Below are 21515 nucleotides of genomic sequence, written 5' to 3'. Positions count from 1 at the left end.
CCCTTCTCACCCCCTCCAGGTCCCTTGTGGGGGGGGGGCAGGCCAACTTCCCCAAATAAGTGCAGGTTAAAAAACAAACCGACAAAACCTTTTGCTTTTTTCCTTGCTCAGAGCCGGAAATGAAAGGCACAGGTTTGGGAGGGCGCTTCCCAGCCGCCAATTTGGAAACTCTTAAATCGTAGTACCATTGAGGGGCCTTCATCCCACCGCTGGGAAACCCTGATATAATGACAAGACACCCTTGTGCACCGCGCTGAGCTCCTTGGCCTTGGAGTGGGGCAGAATGATCTTACAATAGGACTAACGTTTACTATGGTATAGTGCATATTATGTTTTTTTTTTAAGAAGAAGAGTTGGTTCTTATATGCCGCTTTTCCCTACCCGAAGGAAGCTCAAAGCGGCTTACAGTCTCCTTCCCTTTTCTCTCCCCACAACAGACACCCTGTGGGGTGGGTGAGGCTGAAAGAGCCCTGATATCACTGCCCGGTCAGAACAGTTTTATCAGTGCCGTGGCGAGCCCAAGGTCACCCAGCTGGCTGCATGTGGGGGAGCGCGGAATCGAACCCGGCATGCCAGATTAGAAGTCCGCACTCATGGGCTCTGTGTACATTTTATGATGTTTAAGTGGCACGCAATAAACGTTTACACAATTGTATTATTATTCTTTCTTCAATTTATTACCCGCTACTCCCGAGCCGGCTCGTGGCGGGTTACAGACGTCCAATAAAACCCCCAGTAAGAACCCCATTAAATCAGACAGCAAACACAACAAAACCCAAACAACCCGGCAGTAAAAGTCCAGAAAACTTCTCCACTCCTCCCCTTACCTCCATCTACGGGGAAATGGAAAGAGGGTCAGATTGTGAGAATATCTGCTGGCTGGCTGACCGGGGGAGGGGGAGGGCTATCTTCCGCACTACCCCGGCCTCAACCGTGGACCTATGGAACTGTATTGTACAGGCGTCCAACCGTTTTAGAGCTTTAACATTTTTTCAGTTTCCTTTTTTGCTCTTAATCTTCAAACACGCCCGATTGCTTCTGAGAGTATGGCAGGTATGATCCACCTGCCCACATGTTGTTAAGGGCTGGGCGCTTCCTTGTTAAAAAAACACGGAGGTTCTCGGAAAATACAGCACACAATTATTCCGCACTCACTCCTGCACAGACGCTGCACGCAAACTGTTCTGTTGTCGGGTTTTTTTTTTTGGCCGAGACTTTCCCTTCTCGCTTGAAACCTGAAAATACCACTCCCACAGATGGCGGGGATGGATTTACCCTAAATATGAAAATTACAGGGAGGAGGAGGGGTTGGCACTGCGTTTATTACAGTTCATCCCCCTTCCCAGCTGGTCCAGCCGAGGGGGGAAGCCAAGAAAGCCCGTCTCTTCCTCGTTAGAGATCCTGCCCTCCTTTCCAAGGGCTCCTGAAAAGATACAGTCCAGTATGGACCATTCCAGTATAACTGGTGGAGACCAAAAATGTTTTAAGGGATTATGGCACAGACAAAACATTCCAATGCCCTCACCCTATAGCCCTGGGAGGGCAGGAGAAACTTTAGAGGAAAACGGTCAATACAAAAGAAGAGTCCCCACCCGAGAATGTTTCCATCCCGCTCCATGGGGAAAATTGGCTCATGATGCCAAGGGAAGAGAAGGCACTAGACATTTTCAAAAAACCTCAAAATGTTTATTTTTCATATGGCATGTGTTTAGGATGGGCCAGATCCGAGGATTGTCCTGCAGCCGAGCAAGGGACAGGAGGTGGTTTCCCATCGCCTGCCTCTGCGCCGTGACCTCTGGTGTTCCCTGAAGGACCAACCACCCAGATTCTTGAAGGTCTCTCACCCAAATACCATCCAGGAATCTTGGGAGGTAGTTGGCCATTTCCTGCCTCCATGCCATGAGTGTCCCTTGGAATACCTAGCACCCAAACTCAACATTAGTGTCCCTTGGAATACCTAGCACCCAAACTCTTGAAGGTCTCCCGTGCGAATACTAGCTAGGATCTGGCCTGCTTAGTTTCCGAGATCCGACAAGACTGTGCTCCCTCTCCCTCTCCATATATATACGGGATATGCATGGGGGTGCAGGAAGGGACCATTCAGAATGACCCAGGCAAATTCTGGCTCTGGTAGTCCAACAGAAGCACCCTGGCCCATGGCCACACGAGTCCTTTTTACTTGGCAAGAGGCCGAGTCCTTCCCTCCTGGGGGTTCACAGTTCGATGGTGGAGAGAAAGTCTTCCCCTTCCTTGTCCTGGAGTGGGCACGTGGCGGTCGGCGACTCCGGGGGCAAGTGCAGGCTCTGCCCCAGGGCCACGTCAGACGGGGAGAGGGCCTCGCCCTTCCGCATGACGTACAGGAAGTAGTGGAAGCTGCTGCCGTATGCGACGTGGTGCGTGGACCAGCCGTAGGCAGGCTGGGCATAGTGGCGCTTGCGGAAGTGCGGCTGGGCAAACGTGATGGAGATGAAGCGCCCCCGGGGCCGCAGGACTCGGCTGACCTGGAAGGGAAAACAAAAGGGGCAAAGTCAAGAGACAACCTTGTAGGGGCGGGTGGGCGTCTGGGGCTCTCAGGAGAGGAGAGGGCATCTCGCCTGCGCCCCTCGCTAAAAACAGCACCGGGAAGGCACGAGAATGGTATTCCTAGTCCTCGTGGTGAGAGAGCAGCCCACACACCTTCTGCTTTCACCCACTGCCTGCAGACATGCCTTTGGGGAAGGGCATCAGGGTTAGGGCTCTTGCGGGAAGGGCCCCGAAGCTCTTGTGATCCCCTTCTGAGGATGGCCTCTCCAGCTGCACCCTCTTGACATCCCAGAAAAGCAGCTGAGGCTTTTTTCTTCCTCATCTTATTCCAAATAAATTTCTGGTAAAGCTCTGCACATATTTTTTGATTCCAATGAATCCACAATCAGATCGTAGGTTCTGTGAGGTTAAGGGGGGCACCCTAATCCCGAAGTCAGCGTTGTGTCGAGGTCCTTGTGGAATCGTTGGAATGAAATGCACATGGAGAGCTTTTACGAGAAATTTATTTATTTGAAATAAGATGACCGCTACTGAGGAAAATGGCTGAAAACGGGTGTAAATCGAGACCTCGTTCTAGTTCCTTGGCTTTTACAACTGAATAATAAAGATTTGTGTTACATGTTCCACTATTTAAAGGTAAAGGTAAAGGTATCCCCTGTGCAAGCACCGGGTCATGTCTGACCCTTGGGGTGATGCCCTCCAGCGTTTTCTTGGCAGACTCAATACGGGGTGGTTTGCCAGTGCCTTCCCCAGTCATTACCGTTCACCCCCCAGCAAGCTGGGTTCCACTATTTACGTCAGCCTATTTTTTTTTTGGGGGGGGGGGTTGCCACTTTCTGAGATTGACAGGTCTTCATCAGGGCACGTTTTGCTCTGCTCTCTAAATGCAAGGAAATTTGGCCGTGTATTTATCCCATCAATATGCGCTGGTTGTCTTCCATGCTTCCGGATCTGGGACCCACTCAACTGCCTTCTGTTGAGTCAGACCACTTTTCTCCACATGTAGCCAGCTGGGTGACCTCGGGCTAGTCATAGCCCTGATAGTGCTGTTCTCACAGAGCAGGCCTGTCGGGGCTCTCTCAGCCTCACATCCCTCACAGGGTGTTTGTTGTGGGGAGAGGAAGAGAAGGCGACTGGAAGCCGCCTTGAGACTTCTTCGGGTGGTGAAAAGGTAGGGCAAAAAACCAACCCTTCTTCTTTTTCTTCTTCTTCTCCTTGGGGTCACACCTCTCAGAGGTCATTTCCTGGCACTGGCACCCAAAACCATCTCTGTCTGGGATGGCACCAAATTTGGAACATGGGCTGTCCAGTGAGCAAAGCATGTGTTCAGCCACAGAGCTGGAGTCCCTCGCTAAATGTTATTTTAAGAAATCATCTCTGTTTGTTTCGAGGGGGGACATACACCCCCCCCAGGCCCCTGGAGAGCAGAAGGCCATTCCCCACATCTCCCTGGCTTGCATGGCGGCCTAACGTCTAGCGCTGCTTCCTGTCCTCTGCCCGGCAGGCCGTTCCCGAGCCAAGATCTCAAAGAGACGCTGTGTCCAAGGTACGGCTTGTTTGAAGACAAGAGGACTTGACCCTTTTAATCATCATTTTCTCCTCTCTGGAACTAAGCTGCCGCTAATAGGATGGAAAAGAACATCAATTTTCTTGCTTGGTTTTATCCAAAGTCAAAGGCATTTACGGCCAGGGCTGGGCGTGCTTGGCATGCTAACCCGGCTTGCCAGGGCCGGCGGCCAGCACCTGGCGGGCTCGGATCTCCCCCCCCCCTCCGCACCTCTACCCTCGGCTGCACCGTGGTGTGTGTGGCCCGCCCAGGAGAGCTGGGAAACACCCCCGCATTCGGAGCCCCCCCCCACCGGTGACAGGTGGGGATTGAACGCCCTTCCTTTCTTGTGACTCATCGGTTCACCAGAATAGTCTGTAGCAGCGGAAGGCTGGAACAGGCCTCTTTGAATGGGGGCTCAGGGAAGAAAGGAGTCTGCGGATGCCTACCGCTGGGGAACAGGAATTGGGGGTGGAGGGAGGTGCGCCAGCCAAGCAGAAGGACCAGCCCTTCCAGCACCCAAGTGCTTGGGCCACGCCATCTCTTAAGGGTCGTAAAATCAGGGTTAGGGGTCCCTTCCGGACCAAACCCCGGGGAACCCTACGAAACATATTCCGTCATGCTGCAACGCATCCTACTGCATTCTCTTAGGGGCATCTTACGGTTGAGGGGGAAAGGAGGAGTGGTCCTCTGAGCCTGGGGGCACCTTTGGAATTTTGACACAGTGTGGTGAGCACAGCTGCAAAATGGCTACCACAGGATGCAGAGCCAGCTACAAAATGGCTACCGCAGGAGGTGGAGCCAGTCACAAAATGGCTACCACAAGAGGCGGAGCCAGCCTTAAAATGGCTACTGCAGGAGGTGGAGCCAGTCACAAAATGGCTACCACAGGTGGCAGAGCCAGCCTCAAAATGGCTACCACAGGAGGTGGAGCTAACCTCCAAATGGTTGCTGCAGCTTATTTTACTTTACACAGTGAAGGTCCCTTGGCTATGGAGGCAGCTGTTGCCAAAGCAACGTTTGCTTTAAAATCTGCACCAACAATCAAATGTCCGGTGGCCAATCAGAAGCCTTCTCGTGTCAAAGCCCACCAGCTTCCTAAAAAGACTTGGTGGTCGCGGGGAAAGGTGTTGGTGGACCCATCCTGGACAGAGTAGATTAGACAGGAAACAATGTCAAATCCCTGCCAATTTATGGCATTTTGCCATTGTCTGCTTCTCCCTACCAACCTAGAACTCTCTCAGTGGCCTTTGGGCCAGCCAGTCCCTCATATGCAGTCTAACCTACCTTGCAGGGTTGTTGTGAGGGTAAAAAGGAGCAAAGGAAAACTGTTTTGGGCCCCCCCTGAGGAGGAAGGAAGGGCATAAACAAAGTCATTTACAAAATTGGCATCCCACTGTCCTGCCCTTACAGGGTCCACCAAGGCAGCTACCAGTCTAAAACGTGTATGAACTAAACATGTATGTAAAGGCAGGACAGGGGGATGCCATTGCATGAAATAAACAAAGAGTTTGGCATTCTGTTTTGAGCATCCAGGCAGATGATGCGGAGCAGGGGTGGCCAAGCTTTTCGATCCTGCGGGTCCATTTGGAATTCTGGCACAGCATGGAGGGCGCTGCAGCAAAATGGCCGCCCTGGGAGGCGGAGCCAGCCACAAACTGCTTTCCGCAGCCAGCTTTTTGTACTGAGAGGCGTCTTGCTCCTGGACATGGAGGCTCGTTTAGCCTTCCAAACACCCGTCTTCAGTTTACTTCCCAGCACCTCAAAGAGAAACTACTCCCTGGGATCAAGTGAGGATAAGAGGCCATAAAAGCCAAAAACAGGGGGAGGGAGCATGTCAAGCTTCGCCAGTGGCCAGGCAATCTTGCCGCCAAGTTAGGTTTCCCTAATCCACACATCTGGGAGAAGCCAAATGACATCTTTTGCTCCACAGCAACTACCGAAATGAGCCCCAGCAGGAGACAGAAGACAAAGGTCGGGAGGGAGTGGGGAGAAGGGTTGGGAGACGAGCAAAAGGCGAACCGGGAACCTGGTGGCGTTCAGCCCGCAGGGTGATGGGGACCAGCAGAGGTGGGAATAAGATCAGAGCTGGCCCGTGGTGGAGGGGACGCGGTGGGAGGTGGGGAAAGCATGATGGCACAGAACGGAGGCGAGAAACCCATATCTGCATTTGACCTTTAAGCTCTGCCCCTCCTTCCTGCCTGAGTGACAGCTTGTGGGGGATGGAGTGATGGACGGTGTCCTTGGCTCCTTCCTCTCTTAATTACCTTTCCCAGAAACAAAAGCTTGCTAGAAAGGTTCCGTGAAACAGAGAGAAGGGGACAGGCAAATGCCCCCCACCCCCCATGTCCAGAACAGAAGAGACCAGCGGGAACATCCTGAGAAAATCCACTGCTGTTTTAGCAAGGGCTCTGGGGGTTTATCTAGGAAATGGCCCCGAAACCAGTTTCAATGCAGGAAGGCAGCACAGGAGTGGCAGCATAGTGTTAGTGAGCAGTGGGCTCTAATCTGCCAAACTGGGTCTGATTCCCGCTCCTCCCCCTGCAGCCATCTCTTGGTTCTTTTAGAGCTGTTCTCACAGAACAGTTCACTCAGAGCTCTCTCAGCCCCACCGACCTCACAGGGTGTCTGTCTGCTGTGGGGAGAGGAAGGGAAAGGATTTTGTAAGCCACTATGTGACTCTTTGGGGCAGTGAAGAGGGGGTTATAAAAAACCAGCTCTTCTTCCATGGAACATTAAAAAGAGAAATCAGAGGGCCTTGATCAAATCAAAGCTGAATTCTCCCTAGAAATATAAAGCTGCCTCAACGATCATCCAGTCCAATCCCCAGCCAATGCAGGAAATTCACATCTCCCCCGCCCTCACTCCCCCTATGATCCCTGATCTATGTCCAGAGGAAGGTAAAAAACATACAACATTTTAAAACAGAGGCTGGATTGCCATGTGACGGAGAGGCTGATTCTGTGAAGGCTCAAGGGGGTGGCAGGTGACAGTGGATGAGCGATAGGGTTGTGAGTGTCTTTCATAGTGCAGTGGGTTGGACTAGATGACCCATGAGGTCCCTTCCAACTCTATGGTCCTATGATTAAATGAAAAGAGTAATGGGTATAAACTTGTGTGTGCATGCACTGGCCTCAAATTTTGTGACCAGATGAGCAACGATCCGATGCGCCAAATCAAAAAACTGCATCCTCATATTCCTGAGACGGTCGTCCTTTCTTTAGAATCCTGATCTTAAAATAGTTTTATTGTGTGGAGTATTTTGAGTCCCCCAATGCTCTCTTCTAGCAGCATGGAGCTTGGATCGCTTGTTCCAGTCACTGTGAGTTCCACTGTCCCCAGCAGCTCTCTAACCAAGGCCTCATATGGGTCAGATATTTGTGGTTCCCCTTTTCCTTGGGAGCTCAAGGAAAAGCAGAAGGGATGGTCATGGCTCCTCGATCTTCTCTGCAGCAGGGGTCAGCCTGAGACTGATTGATTTACTTCCTTTACATCCTGTGTTTCTCCCAAAGTGACCTAGCACGGCAAAATGGGGATCTGAACCCGGGTCTCCCAGATTTGAGTCTATCACCTGACCTACTGCCCTGCAGCAGGCATAGGACAGGAACTCCTTCTTTGTGACAGAGGCACATCCAAGGATTCCCCCAGGCGAGGCAGCAGGGAATCTGTGTGTGTTGGGGGGGGGATCCATGTAAACCTGCCGAAAGCAAGCAAGCAAGCAGGGAAACTCCAGGGCAGACGTCTCCCTGAGGGTGGCCAGACCCAGATTGAGGATGGAGCCTGGAGCGGACAAAGGCCTCAGGAGAGTATATTGCTATGGAGTCCCCCCTCCAAGGCAGCCATTTTCTCCAGGGGAACTGATCTCTGTATCCTGGAGAGGAGCTCTAATGCCTGGAGATCCCCAGGCCCCACCTGGAGGCTGGCATCCCCAGTCCCTTTGTGCAAGGATCCCATTTCTCCAAGCAGCTGAAACCACTGGAGTGTCAGCCAAACCCTGTATCCCCTCCAAAATAAAGAGGGACAAGGGACACACACCCAGGGAGCAAGGCAGAATAGCAGTGGGGAGGCAGAGAGGCCCCTCCTCCGACTGACACCATGAAGCTCAATACGGATCCTGCTGGGATGGGCATCTCACACCAATTAATAGCTGCCTAGAGGCATTACCTGTCCCTATGGCAACGCCTGGGCCTGGTCGGGCCTAGTCGATTCGGATGAGCGTTGCCACGGAAACTGGGAGGACTAGCTGGTCAAATCCGGGAGGAGGGGTGCATGTGGGCAGGGGGGATCACCGGCTAATAAGATGGAACGGGGGGGGGGGGGGCTGGAGATGCCCAAAAAAGGGGGGGGGGTTCCATGCGGTATAGCCCTTCCCGGGAAAGCTCTCCGGAGTCCTGCCCTTAACCGGGCTGTGTCAAAGGGGATCTTCCTAGCCTAGATGCTCGGATGCTTCACGGATGGCAATTTTGGGCAGGGAGGCGTCGCCATGGCAACCAGGGGTGAGATTCAGGATTGGGGTTTTTTTTTGGCCAACGGGAGGAGGAAAGAGAGGAATTTCAGCACTTAAAAGCGCAGGCTGCTCCAAATAGCTTCTTCATAGGGAGGGGAGGGGAGCGGGGGGTGGGGGTGGGCATGCTCCGCCAGTTCCTCCTGCATCCTTTCTGTGCTCAGTGCTTTATTTTCGTGAGTATGCGCCAAAGGGAGGCTGCAGGGGTGAGGCTGCACCCCAAGGCCCGGCCCCTTCCTCTCTCCCAACATCTTCATTGCCTGGGCATCTTCCCCACGCCTCTCCAGCTGCTAACTTCTGGCCGCAGAGGCCCTGGCCCTGTCCAAAGCGCTGCGGAAGAACTCCCACCTCCACTGGGGAGGGAACGGATTTGCACCCAGCCGTGACTGCCAGGGATTCAACCTGGCGGAGATCACAGCCCCCTGCAGAGGGGCATGGAATTCAGCCTGGCACTGATTAAAACCAGCAGGGTCTGTGAAGCAAGAGGGTTTCTGAGCACACACAGAGAGCCATTAGTCACCCGCTGAGGGACTAGGGGAGAGAGAGAGGGAGGGAGAGAGGGGGAAAGAGAGAGCGGGAGAGGAAGGGAGAAAGAGGAAGGGAGACAGAGGGAGGGAGGGAGAGAGAAAAGAGAGAGAGGAAGGGAGGGACAGAAAAAGGAAGACAAAGGGAGAGAAAGGGAGGGAGAGAGAGAGAAAGGGAGACAGAGGGAGAGAGGGGGAAAGAGAGAGCGGGAGAGAAAAGGAGACAAAGGGAGGGAGGGAGGGAGAGAGAAAAGAGAGAGAGGAAGGGAGGGACAGAAAAAGGAAGACAAAGGGAGAGAAAGGGAGAGAGAGAGAGAGAAAGGGAGACAGAGGGAGAGAGGGGGAAAGAGAGAGCGGGAGAGAAAGGGAGAAAGAAGGAGGGAGACAGAGGGAGAGAGGGGAAGAGAGAGGGAGAGGGAGGGAAGGAGGGAGAGCACACTATCCCAATCTCCAAAGGTCTTGGAAACGAAGCCAAATCAGCCCCGGTTAACACTTATATGGGAGACCCCCAAGGAAGCCGGGGGCCGCTACGCAGGGGCAGGAAGGGCAATTAAGTTGAGAAAAGCACCTTTTAAAAAGCTTCAGTTTTCCAGACAGATAGTGCAGCTCAGCATCAATTCTAATGTGAAAGGGGGAGGAAAAACAACACCAGCTGTGCAATGGAGGAAACCACCCGAGATTTGGGGAGCCACACGCAGCCACGGTCGGTGACCCCCTCCTCCGATCTACCTAACCCCCGCCAGCCTCTTGCCACTTACCTCCGCCAACACCTGGTCCAGGAGGGTCCTGGCCTCCCGAGACACGCACCACGGGTCCGTTTCTTCCACCATCATGGAATCCAGCGTGCCCTTCTCCAAGACGACGTCGAAGCTCCCGTCCCGGAAGGCCAACGCCCGGGCGTCCATGACTACCCACCGAAGTCCTGGGCAGTGGGCGTAATAATCCCCCATGCTGGCGATGCATGCTGATGAGTAGTCAATGCTGGTGATGTCCGTGTAGCCCAACTGGTAGAGGTTGCAACTCAAAGCGCTGTTCCCACAGCCTGCAAAGAGACTCGGCGTCAGGCGATGCCGGCAACCCAAAGAGCCATATAACGCAGACGTGGGGAGGGAAGACACACGTGAAGCGGTCTTGCACGAAGCAGACTCCTGGTCTGGCAAGGTCAGTATTGTCTACTCAGGCCGGCAGCCGCTCTCCAGGGTTTCAAGCTGCTGTCTTTCACATCACCCAGGTCTTTTGAACTAGAGATGCCGGGGATTGAACCGGGGACCTTCTGCGTGCCTAGCAGATGCTCTGCCGCTGAGCACATGTCCACAGGAAGCTGCCTTACACCGAATCAGACCCTTGGTCCGTCAAGGTCAGTGTTGCCTGCTCAGAGGGGCAGCCGCCCTCCAGAGTCTCAGGCCGAGGTCTTTCACATCGCCTCCCACCTAAACCCTATGCCAGCACCAACGCCTAGGAGCCACCTGGCTAAGGCAGGCACTGTTTCTGAGACCCAGAGTGAACCAGATGAGGATCTGAGAGAAGCAGGTTCAAATCCCCTTCTGCCCTGAGCCAGATCTCCAAACCACTGAAAAGTCCTTTATCCTATTCCAATGTAGCCAGTGTGCGCTCGTGGTTAAGAGTGTCAGACGAGGCTCTGAGAGAACCAGGTTCGAATCTTCACAATGCCCTGGAAGCTCGCTGGGTGACTTTGGGCTAGTCACTCCTTCAAGCTCGCCTACCTTTCTGGGCTGTTGTGAAGATTACATGCAGGAGAGAAGAAGGATGGACACTGCTTTGTGTTCCTACTGGAGAGAGAGGTGGGGCATGAAGAAGAGCTGGTTTTTATACCCTGCTTTTTACTACCCGAAGCCTCAAAGCGACTTACAATTGCCTTCTCTTCCTCTCCCTGCAACCGACACCCTGAGAAGGGTGGTGGGGCTGTGGGCTTGGAGAGAACTGGGGAAACATCCCCAAGAGGACAGCCCAAGATCACCCAGGAGGCTGCATGTGGAGGAACGGGGAATCCAACCACTACGCCATGTTGGCTCTCAAGGTGTGGGAAAATGCGAGATCTAACGTGCGTATGATACAACAACATAGGAAGAATATCTTACATGTGGGCATTGGGAGATATGTGTATTTAGATTAGGAACTTCCTGAGGTTTTCAAATAATTCCCTCCTGATTGGCTCAACGGGAGACTTCCTGCTCCTATGAGGACCTCTTTCTGCCCGATTCCCTTCACAGCCGTTAGTCAGTTAGATTGTTAGGACTATCTCTCTCCCCTCGTCTCTACCGAGTCGTTTCACTTCTCAAGATAACTATTTTATTCTTTAAGCAGCTGGTTCTGCCGCACCTCCGTTGCCAAGAAAGAGAAATAAAATATAATAAGGCAGTACTGCTACTCTCATCGATTTTTGAAATCTGAATGCAGAGGCAACGGCCTCTGATATTATAAGAAGCACTGGCTGGGTTTCTGCTGCGGTACACAGTGCCTCTGAGCATGCACAGTGTGGTTTTCTTTTGCCATGTAAAGATGGGGGGGGGGGCTAGCAGGTCTTTTCCAAACAAGCAGAGACACAGCCTCTTCCCTATGCAAGGACTGGGCAGTCCCAGGCACCTGAGAGCAAAGAGGGTAGAAATATTACATGGAACAGAAAATAAAAAACCTCACTGGATTGAACATCTGTACAACTTAGACAATAAGTTATAAAATTGTATAAATATTTATCGTGCAGTTGTTTCCGTTTTAAATTAATCCCTATTAGGGTTTGTCTTTGTTTTGTTTTGTGCTCCGTTCCAGGAACCTGCCTTCCACATCTGCTCTGTAGTTTTCTGAATCCGGAAGATCGAGGCCGAGGGAAGGGAGCAAAAGGGGCCGAGAGAGTGCTGCGGATCCCAATTAAGTTAATTAAAAGTTGTAGCAGCACTTAATGAGCGGGTTGCAAAAGGCACGTTAATTACTTCCACATCAGGCGTGGCGTTTTGTGTGCCTGGCAGCGGAACGGAGGCTCTACGGAGCCTCCAGAACAGGACGTCTTGGTGGGATACAACCTCCCTCCCTGGAATTTTAAGCCAACTCCTCCCCCCACCCCAGCACCCTAAACCAGGGGTAGTCAACCTGTGGTCCTCCAGATGTCCATGGACTACAATTCCCACGAGCCCCTGCCAGCATTTGCTGGCAGGGGCTCGTGGGAATTGTAGTCCATGGACATCTGGAGGACCACAGGTTGACTACCCCTGCCCTAAACCACAGCATGAAATTGCTTGCAGGGAGATCAGTTAATAATACCCCGTCTTCAGATGGGATGAAAGAACTTCTCATCCCAAGCAGCCATCTCTAACCACTTTGCAAGTTTCTAGCCCTCATGAAGGCAAGGGTCACAACACCGAGGCAGAAAGCAGCAAATCTTTCTCTCTTGCCTTGAAAACTTCACAGCTCTTCCCACCATGAGAAGATAGGGCTGAGTGGGGAAGCCCGGGCATATGTGGGAAAAGAGCCACGGACCACGAACACATGGGCCTTTCTATGATACAGCAGATGGGGATCCTGTCATCCCTGTCCCTCCAGGAGGCAAGTTTTGAATCTTTCCTCCCATAAGGGACCCATTAAGCGGCTATATACTGAATCAGACCCTGGAACCACCAAAGTCAGAATTGCCTACTCAGACTGGCAGCAGCTCTCCAGGGTCTCAGGCATCATCTCCTGCCTGGCTCTTTTTAACTGGGGATGCCGGGGATTGAACCCAGGACTTTCTGCGTACCAAGCCTCTGAGACACGGTTTCTCCCCTCTTGGGGTGGCCTTGAGATCCACGGAAACCCCAGCCTCTCCCCTTCCCGCTGGCCGGCAAAGCAGGAAGATGGCCGCCGTTAATCACATCCCAGGCAGACGGATCCCTCTAACAGGATCAGGCGATTAAAGCCGGTTAATCCCAACCTGCTGGGGGACGCTGAGGCCCTCCCCCCCCCCCATCAGATTAAGGAGCTACCGGGTTAAAAGCTACCCCGGCGGCCAGAGCTGGAGTGGCAGGTGGGATTAACGCTGCCTTAGAGGTCCTCTTTTCTCCTGGCCGGCGAATCCCCCAGCCTGCGAACCATGGAAGCTTGCTGGCCAACCTTGGGCCGGTGACCTTGCTGAGCCTAGGTGACCTCACATGCAGCCATCCTGAGGAACGTAGAGGAAGGGGAGACCAGAACGCATATAGCTCTCAATGGCTTTTACGGGGATTTGTGGAGGAGGAATCGATCCAAGAGCCAGCAAGGCTGAGCGGTTAAAGAACGCCAGCCTCTAATCTGGAGAATCGGGTTTGATTCTCCACACTTCTGCACGCAGCCAGCCGGGTGACCTTGGGCCAGTCACAGTTCTCTCAGAGCTCACCCAGCCCCACCTGCCTCACAGGTTGTCTGTTTGCTGTGGGGAGAGGAAGGGAAGGAGATGGTAAGCCCCACTGAGACTCCTTTGTTTAGTAAAAAAAATAAACAACAAAAAAACACAGGGTATAGAACCAAACTCTTTTCTTTAATGGGCTACCAGCCATGGTGACTAAAGGGAATAGCGGGGTAAGGCCTCAGCCTCTCTGCTGTGTTGCTGACCCCGAGTCCGGAGCAAGTGGCTGGCTGTTGTGTGAGGCAGGGGGTTGGATCAGACGGATCCCTAGTCTGATCCAGCAAGGCTCTTCTGAGGTTCTTATTATGCAAACGCTCCAGCCTCTATGGCTTGTTGGCTGGAGGAACTGGCTGGCCACTGTGTGAGACTACTTGGTCTCTCACTGGTCTGACTCAGCAGGGTTCTTCCGATGTCCTTATGAAGGCCTCGGCCTCTCTGCCCTGTTCCTGGCCCTCCAGAGGAACTGGTTGGCCATCATGTGAGAGGGGCCCTGGACTAGATGGACCCCTGGTCTGATCCAGCAGGGCTCTTTGGATGTTCTTAGGAAAGCCTTGGCCTCTTTGCCCTGCTGTTGCTCCTCCAGAGGAACTGGCTGACCACTGGGTGAGACAGGAGGCTGGACGACATGGACTGCTGGTCAGATCCAGCACGGACCTTCTCATTTTCTTATGACAGTCTGGGCTTCTCAGGTCTACTGCTGGCCCTCCAGAGGAACAGGTTGGGCATCTACAATAGACGGGGCCTTGTCGGTGGTGGCACCTGTACTACGGAACTTCCTTTCCCCAAGGGAGGTTTGTGTGGCTCCCTCCTATCATCAGGCACTGGACAGCCAGTCATGTGATCAGCTGATGTCCCGGATGCTTCCGCCTGCTTTCAACGGGGCCTTTTGCAGCTCGGTGTTTTCAGCGGCTTTTACGGCACGGTCTATTCAGTACGGATTTTCCACTGCTTGTCTCTGCGCTGCTGGAAGCCGCCCTGCAAATTCCCGAACGCAGGCTAGAAGCGGTTTAAGTAAGTCCCTGGCCCTGCTGCAAGAAAGCTTCCCCCCCCCCGCCCCAACCTCCCCTCTCCCCCAACAGATTCTCTGTTTTTAATTTTTTTGCCGTCAAGTCCCAGCAGATTTACAGCGAACCAGTGGGGGTTTCAAGGGAAGAGACGTTGTTCAGGGTCGCCTGCCGTGCCCAGCGTCTCCCTAGCCACCTCGGGCTTCCTTGGTGGTGTCCCATGTCAGCGTTAACCAGGGCCCTCCTGACTGAGCTTCCAATATCTGCCGAGACTGGGCTGGCCTGCTTTATCCAGGTCAGGGCTCAAACAGATTGGCCGGCGCTAATCCTGACCGCCGCACGCCCAAAACGGAGAGGCAATGATGGGCAGTTAGCTCCAGACGGTGTGGAATTATCGAGCCTGGTGCCGTTTCTGGACTCGTCCAGGGAAGCTGGAGGGTGGCCAGGAGAAAGAGCGGGGCAGCCCCCAACAGCTTAAAAATTCACGCTGCCAGGCCTGGGGCGGCTCGTGCCTGCAGAGGCGTTTTGCTCTGCCAGCTTCCCCGATGCTCCAGATCATCCTTTGTGGACGTCCGAAACCCAGAGAACTAGAAACCTGGTTTTATTTTTTTGCAAAAGGACACTGAGATCCCGTGCAAAGAATCCATTCTTACAAGAAACAGTCTGCGAATGCTCTCCCCCATCCTGCACCCAGACGCCATGGAAATGCCTCCCCCAATCTGGCAAACGCTGAGCTTCCCGCCCAGGAGAGAAGAAAGCAACACAGTAGTGCTCTTCGGCTACCTGGGACAGGTGGGCAAGCCCAGGTTTGCAGTAATACAATGTGCCAAAATCCAGACACCCACTGCTGCCGTTCAAAGTCAGCTTTGCACAATGCGAAGGCAGCCTAAAATGGCAACCACTTTCCCAAATTTCAAGAGCTCCCCCCCCCCCCCGGTACGGAGACCACGGGAGGGGAAAGGGCACTCACTGGACAGTAATTCTGTTGTAAAGCCATTTTCCAAGAAGGAAGGGCTTGGCTTTGCCCGTTTATGGTTCGGCCGTCAGGGAAGATGCAAGCTGGCAGATACTGTAGATGCCCCCCCTCCCCCCAGAAAAGAAACCAGGGGGTGCTACATCAAATTAAGCCCGAACTCTCCCTAGGTGCCCCCAAGAACTATACCGAGGCTATCGCAGAAGGCCCAACTCCCTGGAAAAGACAATAACGCTAGGATAAGTTGAAAGCCGCAGGAAAAGAGGAAGAGCCCAGATGCGATGGATCGGCTCAACGGCCCTGCAGTTGACTGGACTGAAGCAGGGCTGTTATTGATGGGACATTTTGAAGGACGTGAATTCAGAGGGGCGCCAGACACCAGAAGCAACTTGATGGCACTAAACACACATGCATAAGCCAGGCGGGGGGAGGGGAGAGGAGAAATAAGTAAATATTGAAACAGGGGCTCATTTGGAGACGTGAATTAAGAGAGATATAAAAATATACCTGAGCCAGACGCAGCCCAAGCAAACTTGCATATTTAAGGCACAGGCAATTAACAATCTGCATATCATTTCCACGGCAGACGCCAAATCAAGAGTTGGCGGACAAGTCTCTTTTGAGCTCCCGAAATTCTTACTGCGAAACGCCAACGGAGAATGCCTGAGTCAGCCTTGGAAAAATCCTCAACAGATGGGGGTCTGATCACAAGAGATGAAAAGCAATGACAACTGGGAGCTTCTTGGCTCCGCCCACCTCGCGTCTGCCCAGGGTTATGTTTTCGGCTTCAAACCCTTGGAATGGTAAAGAGACAGAAACTTTAGGGCATTTTTCACATGTGCTGAACAATGCACTTTCTGTTCCCTTCCTGGGCACAAAGGCATTGGATTTTACTGCCCAAAGCTGTAAAAGTCACGAGCAAACAATCCTTAAAGTGCGTTGGAAATGGACTGAAAGTGCATTTATTCAGCATGTGGGAAAGTGCTTTCACTGCTGAAAGGCAACTGATTATGACACTCAAGACAATGCATCCTCCTGGACTGAATCGAGACCTAGGTTTCCTGGCACATTACCAATGCTGGTTTCTCCACACCTGCTCTCTCTCCGCACATCACGCCAAATCCAACCATTCCTGCTATTGCCATTAGCCTGCTAGTGTCATTTGACCTCTCAAATCACTCTGCTCTCCAAGATGTAAGGACAGATGGACTCGCAGTCCCATTGTATCTGAAGAAGTGAGCAGAGACTCACAAAAGCTCTCCCCCCACCAGAAATTTTAGAAAACAGCACTGTAAACATCAAAAGGAGCATTTGTGAGTCACTGCTCACTTCTGTAGACACGGCGAGAATGTGAATCCACCTGTCCATATACGGTCATATCACTTGATAAATGTTTAACAAACGATTAAAAAATCTATTAAAAATTAATTAACTCCCACCCATTTTTGTTCACGAAACCCTGGTGGAGAAAGGCGGGGCTAGGGTGTCAAACTAGGTCAGCAGTCCCCAAACATTTCGAGTGAGTGGGCACCCTTGGAATTCTGGCGTGGCAAGATGGAAGCTGCCACCAAATTGTCTATCGCAAAATGGCTTCCAAAGGAGGTGGAGCCAGTCACAAAATGGCGGTCACCGCCTACCATCATTCAGGCAGTGAAGGGCCTTCCGCAGTTGCTGCCAAAGCAGTTTTCAAACGTTTGTGCCGCTCATCAAACAATGTCCAGTAAGAAGCAAATGCTTTATCGTGCCCCAATCGCTTAACATTCGGTGGGCACCAGGAAAGGCGTTGGTAGACACCGTGGTGCCCACAGGCAGAATGTTGGGGATCCCTGAAGAAGGATCTAGGAAAAGGGGGTTCAAATTGTCACTCAGCCATGTTAACTTGCTGGGTGACCTCGGGCTAGTCACCCACTCTTGGCCGCACCTACCCCGCAGGGTTGTTGTGGTGAGAATCAGGCAAGCTACCTTGGGTCCCCGTAGGGGTACAAAGGAAGCAAACAGGTGGCTCAAATAGGTCCTAGGCCTATTCTCAGGCTCGTAAAATAGAGATTCCAACAGCTGCGCCAGGAAAACGGGACTCTCTAGACATCCCAGATGTATGCTGAAGACTTATAAGGACAAGCTCACTGGCAGGTCGGCTCGATAATTCGGCATTTACAAGAGATGTGCCTCTGTCGGGGGCAGCTCTCAAAAGGGGGTGAATCACAGACCTGTTTTCAATAATTGAAACCAATAAACCAGGTGGCCATTTTGAGGGGGTGCCACACTGCCCTCTGGTGGCCGCCCAAAGGAATCCTGTCCTGCGTGATTACAAAATGTCACCCGAGCGGCAGGAAAAAATGCTCTCTGTCCCCCGTCCCCCCCGCAATGGGCATCCCCTGGGCATTGCAGGAAAGGAAGCGATCCAAGATGGCCCCTCCTCTCTGCATAGAGGCAAAAACAGGGAGCGGAAGGAGACAGGAGTCATTCCTCTGGAAAGCAATCAGGTAGACCAGGACTCTCCCCAGAGCCTGTTCTGGTGGTCGCCAAGGGTTTTTAGGTGGGCGAGGCCAGGTGGGCCTTTTGGTCAAGCAAGGCTTCTGATTGGCTGTACAGACATCTACCCCCCCACCCCCGTTGCTTTGACAACCACAGCACAAAGATCTGATCCTGCTTTGAGCAGGGGGTTGGACTAGATGGCCTGTATGGCCCCTTCCCACTCTATGATTCTATGATCGTTTTGTGGCTGGCTCCGCCTCCTGTGGCAGCCATCTTGTTTGTGCTGTATCAAATTCTGAAAGCTCCAAAAAGTTGGGCGGCTCTGCTGTGGGCTAAGAGATCTGCATTTCCCAGGCAAGCTTCTTCCCCTGTTTCTAGTCCTCACTAGAACTTCTGTGCATGCATGAGCCAGCCTGGTGTCATGTTTAAGAGCGGCAGCCTCTAATCTGAGGAACTGGGTTGGACTCCCTATTCCTCCACAGGCAGCCAACTGGACGGCCCGGGGCTCATCCCAGTTCTCTCAGAGCTCTCTCAGCCCCCCTCCCTCACAGGGTGTCTGTGGTGGGGAGAGGAAGGGAAGGTGATTGTAAGTTGCTTTGAGATCTCTTTGGCAGTGAAAAGCAGGGTACAAAAACCCAGCTTTTCTTCTTCTTCAGAGCTGTGAAGAAAGCATGGCACCGGCTTCATATTTTCTCCCCCCCCCCCCCAAATAATAAGTCAGCTCACAGAAGGCAACATGATGAACAGGTAATAAGGTGTGTTCCCTGCATGCGCTCCCTCCTGTTTGTGCCATTCTTCCATATGGAAGGAGATGTGTTTTATAGCCACAGATCACATGTGGTGCGCCTCTGAGCCACCTGCCTTTGCAAGGCGAAGAGATAGCCACCTGCCAAAGCTCAGCTGCCCAACTGGTCCAGGATCTCACCAGAACATCTGCCTCTCGGGACAGTGACTCTACCCTCCCATACTTCCCCCTTTTACCCTGCAGCTGCCTTAACAGCACTGACTATTTAGCCCCCTGTTCTGACTGAGCAGTAATCTCAGGGCTCTCTCAGCCTCCCCTCCCTCACAGGGTGTCTGTTGTGGGGAGAGGAAAGGGAAGGTGACTGTCAGCCGCTCGGAGATTCCTTCGGATAGAGAAAAGTGACATCTAAGAACCAACTCTTCTTCTTCTTCTTATCCCCCTAAACACCCTTCCCATTTGCTGAGAAAGCATGCCAAGACATGAACGATTGCAACCAAGCTCACAACTGGCATTAGAGCAAGAAAGAAAACAGCAGCAAATTGGGATTCAAACCATGGAGATCTGTCTGTTGGCAGAAAGAGAATTCCCCCTCCCAGACGGTCTCCCTTGTAGCACAAGCCTCACTTGCCCCATTAGGACTGGCATCCCTGGGCAGGGATGCTCTCCCTCCCCAGTAACCAGAGAGGTCAACCCCCCCCTCCCCTGTCTTCAAACTGACAGCCGTGTGCCGCTCCTGCCCCCTAGTGGCTGAAAGCCGCAGCACAGTATTTGTAGGATGAAGGCATGCCATTCCACCGACCTTTGCAGGTCTCAAGATCTTGCTGAGGCTACTCAGGAGGGCTTACTCCCAGGGAAGCATGGTTAGGATTGCACAGTTTGTCTGGCTCCAAGCATGCAGATCAGACTGGTTTGATAACACAGGAAGGGCTCTAAGAGATTTCTGACTAGGGCAAGGTCACTCTATTGGCTGCATGTGGATGCTACAATAAAATTCTAAACACCACAGTGACCCAGCACCTGGGATTTCGGAAGAAATGGTTTAGATAAGCCCTTCAAAACATTTGACTTCCGGACACCCTGTGGCAAGAAGTTCCGTAGGTTGTTCAAGTACTGTGCAAGACACCTCTGGCCCATTATATATTGCTCTCCACAGCCACCAGTCCAACGGGCCAGTTCACACCCACTCGTCCCCTTTCCCATGTAGAAGGGTTATTCACTTGGGACAGCCGCTGACCCCTCTCCATTTCTTCCGGACTTGCGTGCAATTCTGAAGTCCTGCCTGCAGACAGCTGGGTGGGGATCCTCAACACAAATTGGCAGTTCACAGCACTGGCAGGGCCTCATGGGAACTGTAGTCCATGGACCTCTGGAGAACCACAGTTTGGCCACCCCTGCTCTAAAGTTATTCACAGACAGGCAAGGGAGAGCAATGTTTGAGTGCAATGGCACCCCAAAAATATACAATCCTGGGCATAAGCTTGTTATTGTGCTAAAAACGTATCTGAAGAAGGGGGCACACAATTGGAAACTTATCACCAGCATTAAACTTCGCCGGTCCTATTTATTTATTTAGATTATAGATTTTTATACCACCCATCCATATGGCTCTGGGTGGTTTAAATTAAATTTAAAAGATAATGCCAGACTCAAGACCAACACCGCGACCCACGTGCAGAAAAAAGGCAGCAACGAATAAGTCTTGTTGTCTTACATCTTCTTTGCTGAGAGACTCACTTACATGTCAGCAAGAGTCTCTGTGTTGTTTTATTTATATCCCACTTTCCCCCTCCCTGACAAGGACTTCCCTTCACAACCACCGCCTGCCCTGTAAAGTCCAGGGGAAGGGATCGCTGTAGTCTGGAGATGAGCTGTCATCTCGGGGGATCTCCAGGTCCCTCCTGGAGGCTGGCATGCAAGGGGGATGGGGGAGTAGTGGGTGCCAGATCCAGGCTGGGAAACTCCTGGGGATTTGGGGGTGGTGCCTGGGGAGGATGGAGACCTCAATGGGGTGCAACGACACAGGGTCCCCCTTCCAAAGCATCCACTTTCTCCAAGGGGAGTGATCTCTGTAATCTATCATTCCTGGCGATCCCCGGGCCCCACCTGGAGGTTGGCACGGCTAGCCTCGTCCTTATCCCCCACCCCACCCTGGCGGAGGCGGCCCGGCGGGGCGCCCACTCACCCAGCACCAGGTTGCGGTCTGTCGGGCTCAGCTCGGCCTCCAGCTGTCCGCGGAAAGCCTCCAAGCCCCCGAACCACTCGGCCGGGGCGGCCCCTTCCTCCCGGTAGCGCGCCTCCCAGAAGCCGCGCTCCCCGTAGCCGGAATTACGCTCCGGCAGCGCCCGTCGCCGCGGCTCCCCCATGTGCGCCGCCAGACCACGTGGAGCTTCCGGCCCGGAGGCTGGTGCCGCGCGAAAGCCGCTCCCCCCGGCCACAAAAACCCGCGTCCTCCGTTCCGCCCGCGCCGGCTGAGCGGAGGGCCGTGGCGGTGACTGTCCTGGGCTCGCCTTCCAGGGCCCGCGCGGGGATGGGACTCGGCCGCGGCAGACCAGCAGGGGGCGCGCTTTGCGACCCCCCTTCTCAATCCCGCTTCTCCATTGCCCTGCATCCTATGCCGACACCCTCGTCAATGGAGCGCCCGGGTGGGCAACCGGCGGCCCCCCAGATGTCCATGGACTACAATCCCCATGAGCCCCTGCCAACAGTCCAAGGACATCTGCTGGCAAGGGCACATGGGAATTGTAGTCCAGGGACATCTGGAGGGCCGCCGGTGGGTCATCAAGCCGCCCGCCGTTCCCGGGCGCCCGGTGGGCGGTGGGGGCGTGGCGGGCGCCGGAAGGGGCGGGGCG

General features: G+C 53.3%; 1 protein-coding gene across 1 annotated transcript; it reads right to left on the bottom strand.

Annotated features, from left to right (window-relative positions):
• Positions 1-637: 637 nt before the first annotated feature.
• EEF1AKMT4 (EEF1A lysine methyltransferase 4) lies at positions 638-21373 on the bottom strand. The gene is made up of 3 exons (XM_077348216.1): positions 20849-21373; positions 9856-10139; positions 638-2501 (listed from the first exon to the last, which is right to left on the bottom strand). Exons 1-3 carry the CDS (start codon positions 21027-21029, stop codon positions 2214-2216), a joined length of 753 nt encoding a protein of 250 aa, XP_077204331.1. The 5' UTR covers positions 21030-21373; the 3' UTR covers positions 638-2213.
• Between the last annotated feature and the right edge of the window lie 142 nt (positions 21374-21515).

Source organism: Paroedura picta, chromosome 8 (assembly GCF_049243985.1).
Source record: "Paroedura picta isolate Pp20150507F chromosome 8, Ppicta_v3.0, whole genome shotgun sequence".
Classification (NCBI taxonomy): Eukaryota; Metazoa; Chordata; class Lepidosauria; order Squamata; family Gekkonidae; genus Paroedura; species Paroedura picta.
This window is presented reverse-complemented; position numbering and strand designations above follow the sequence as displayed.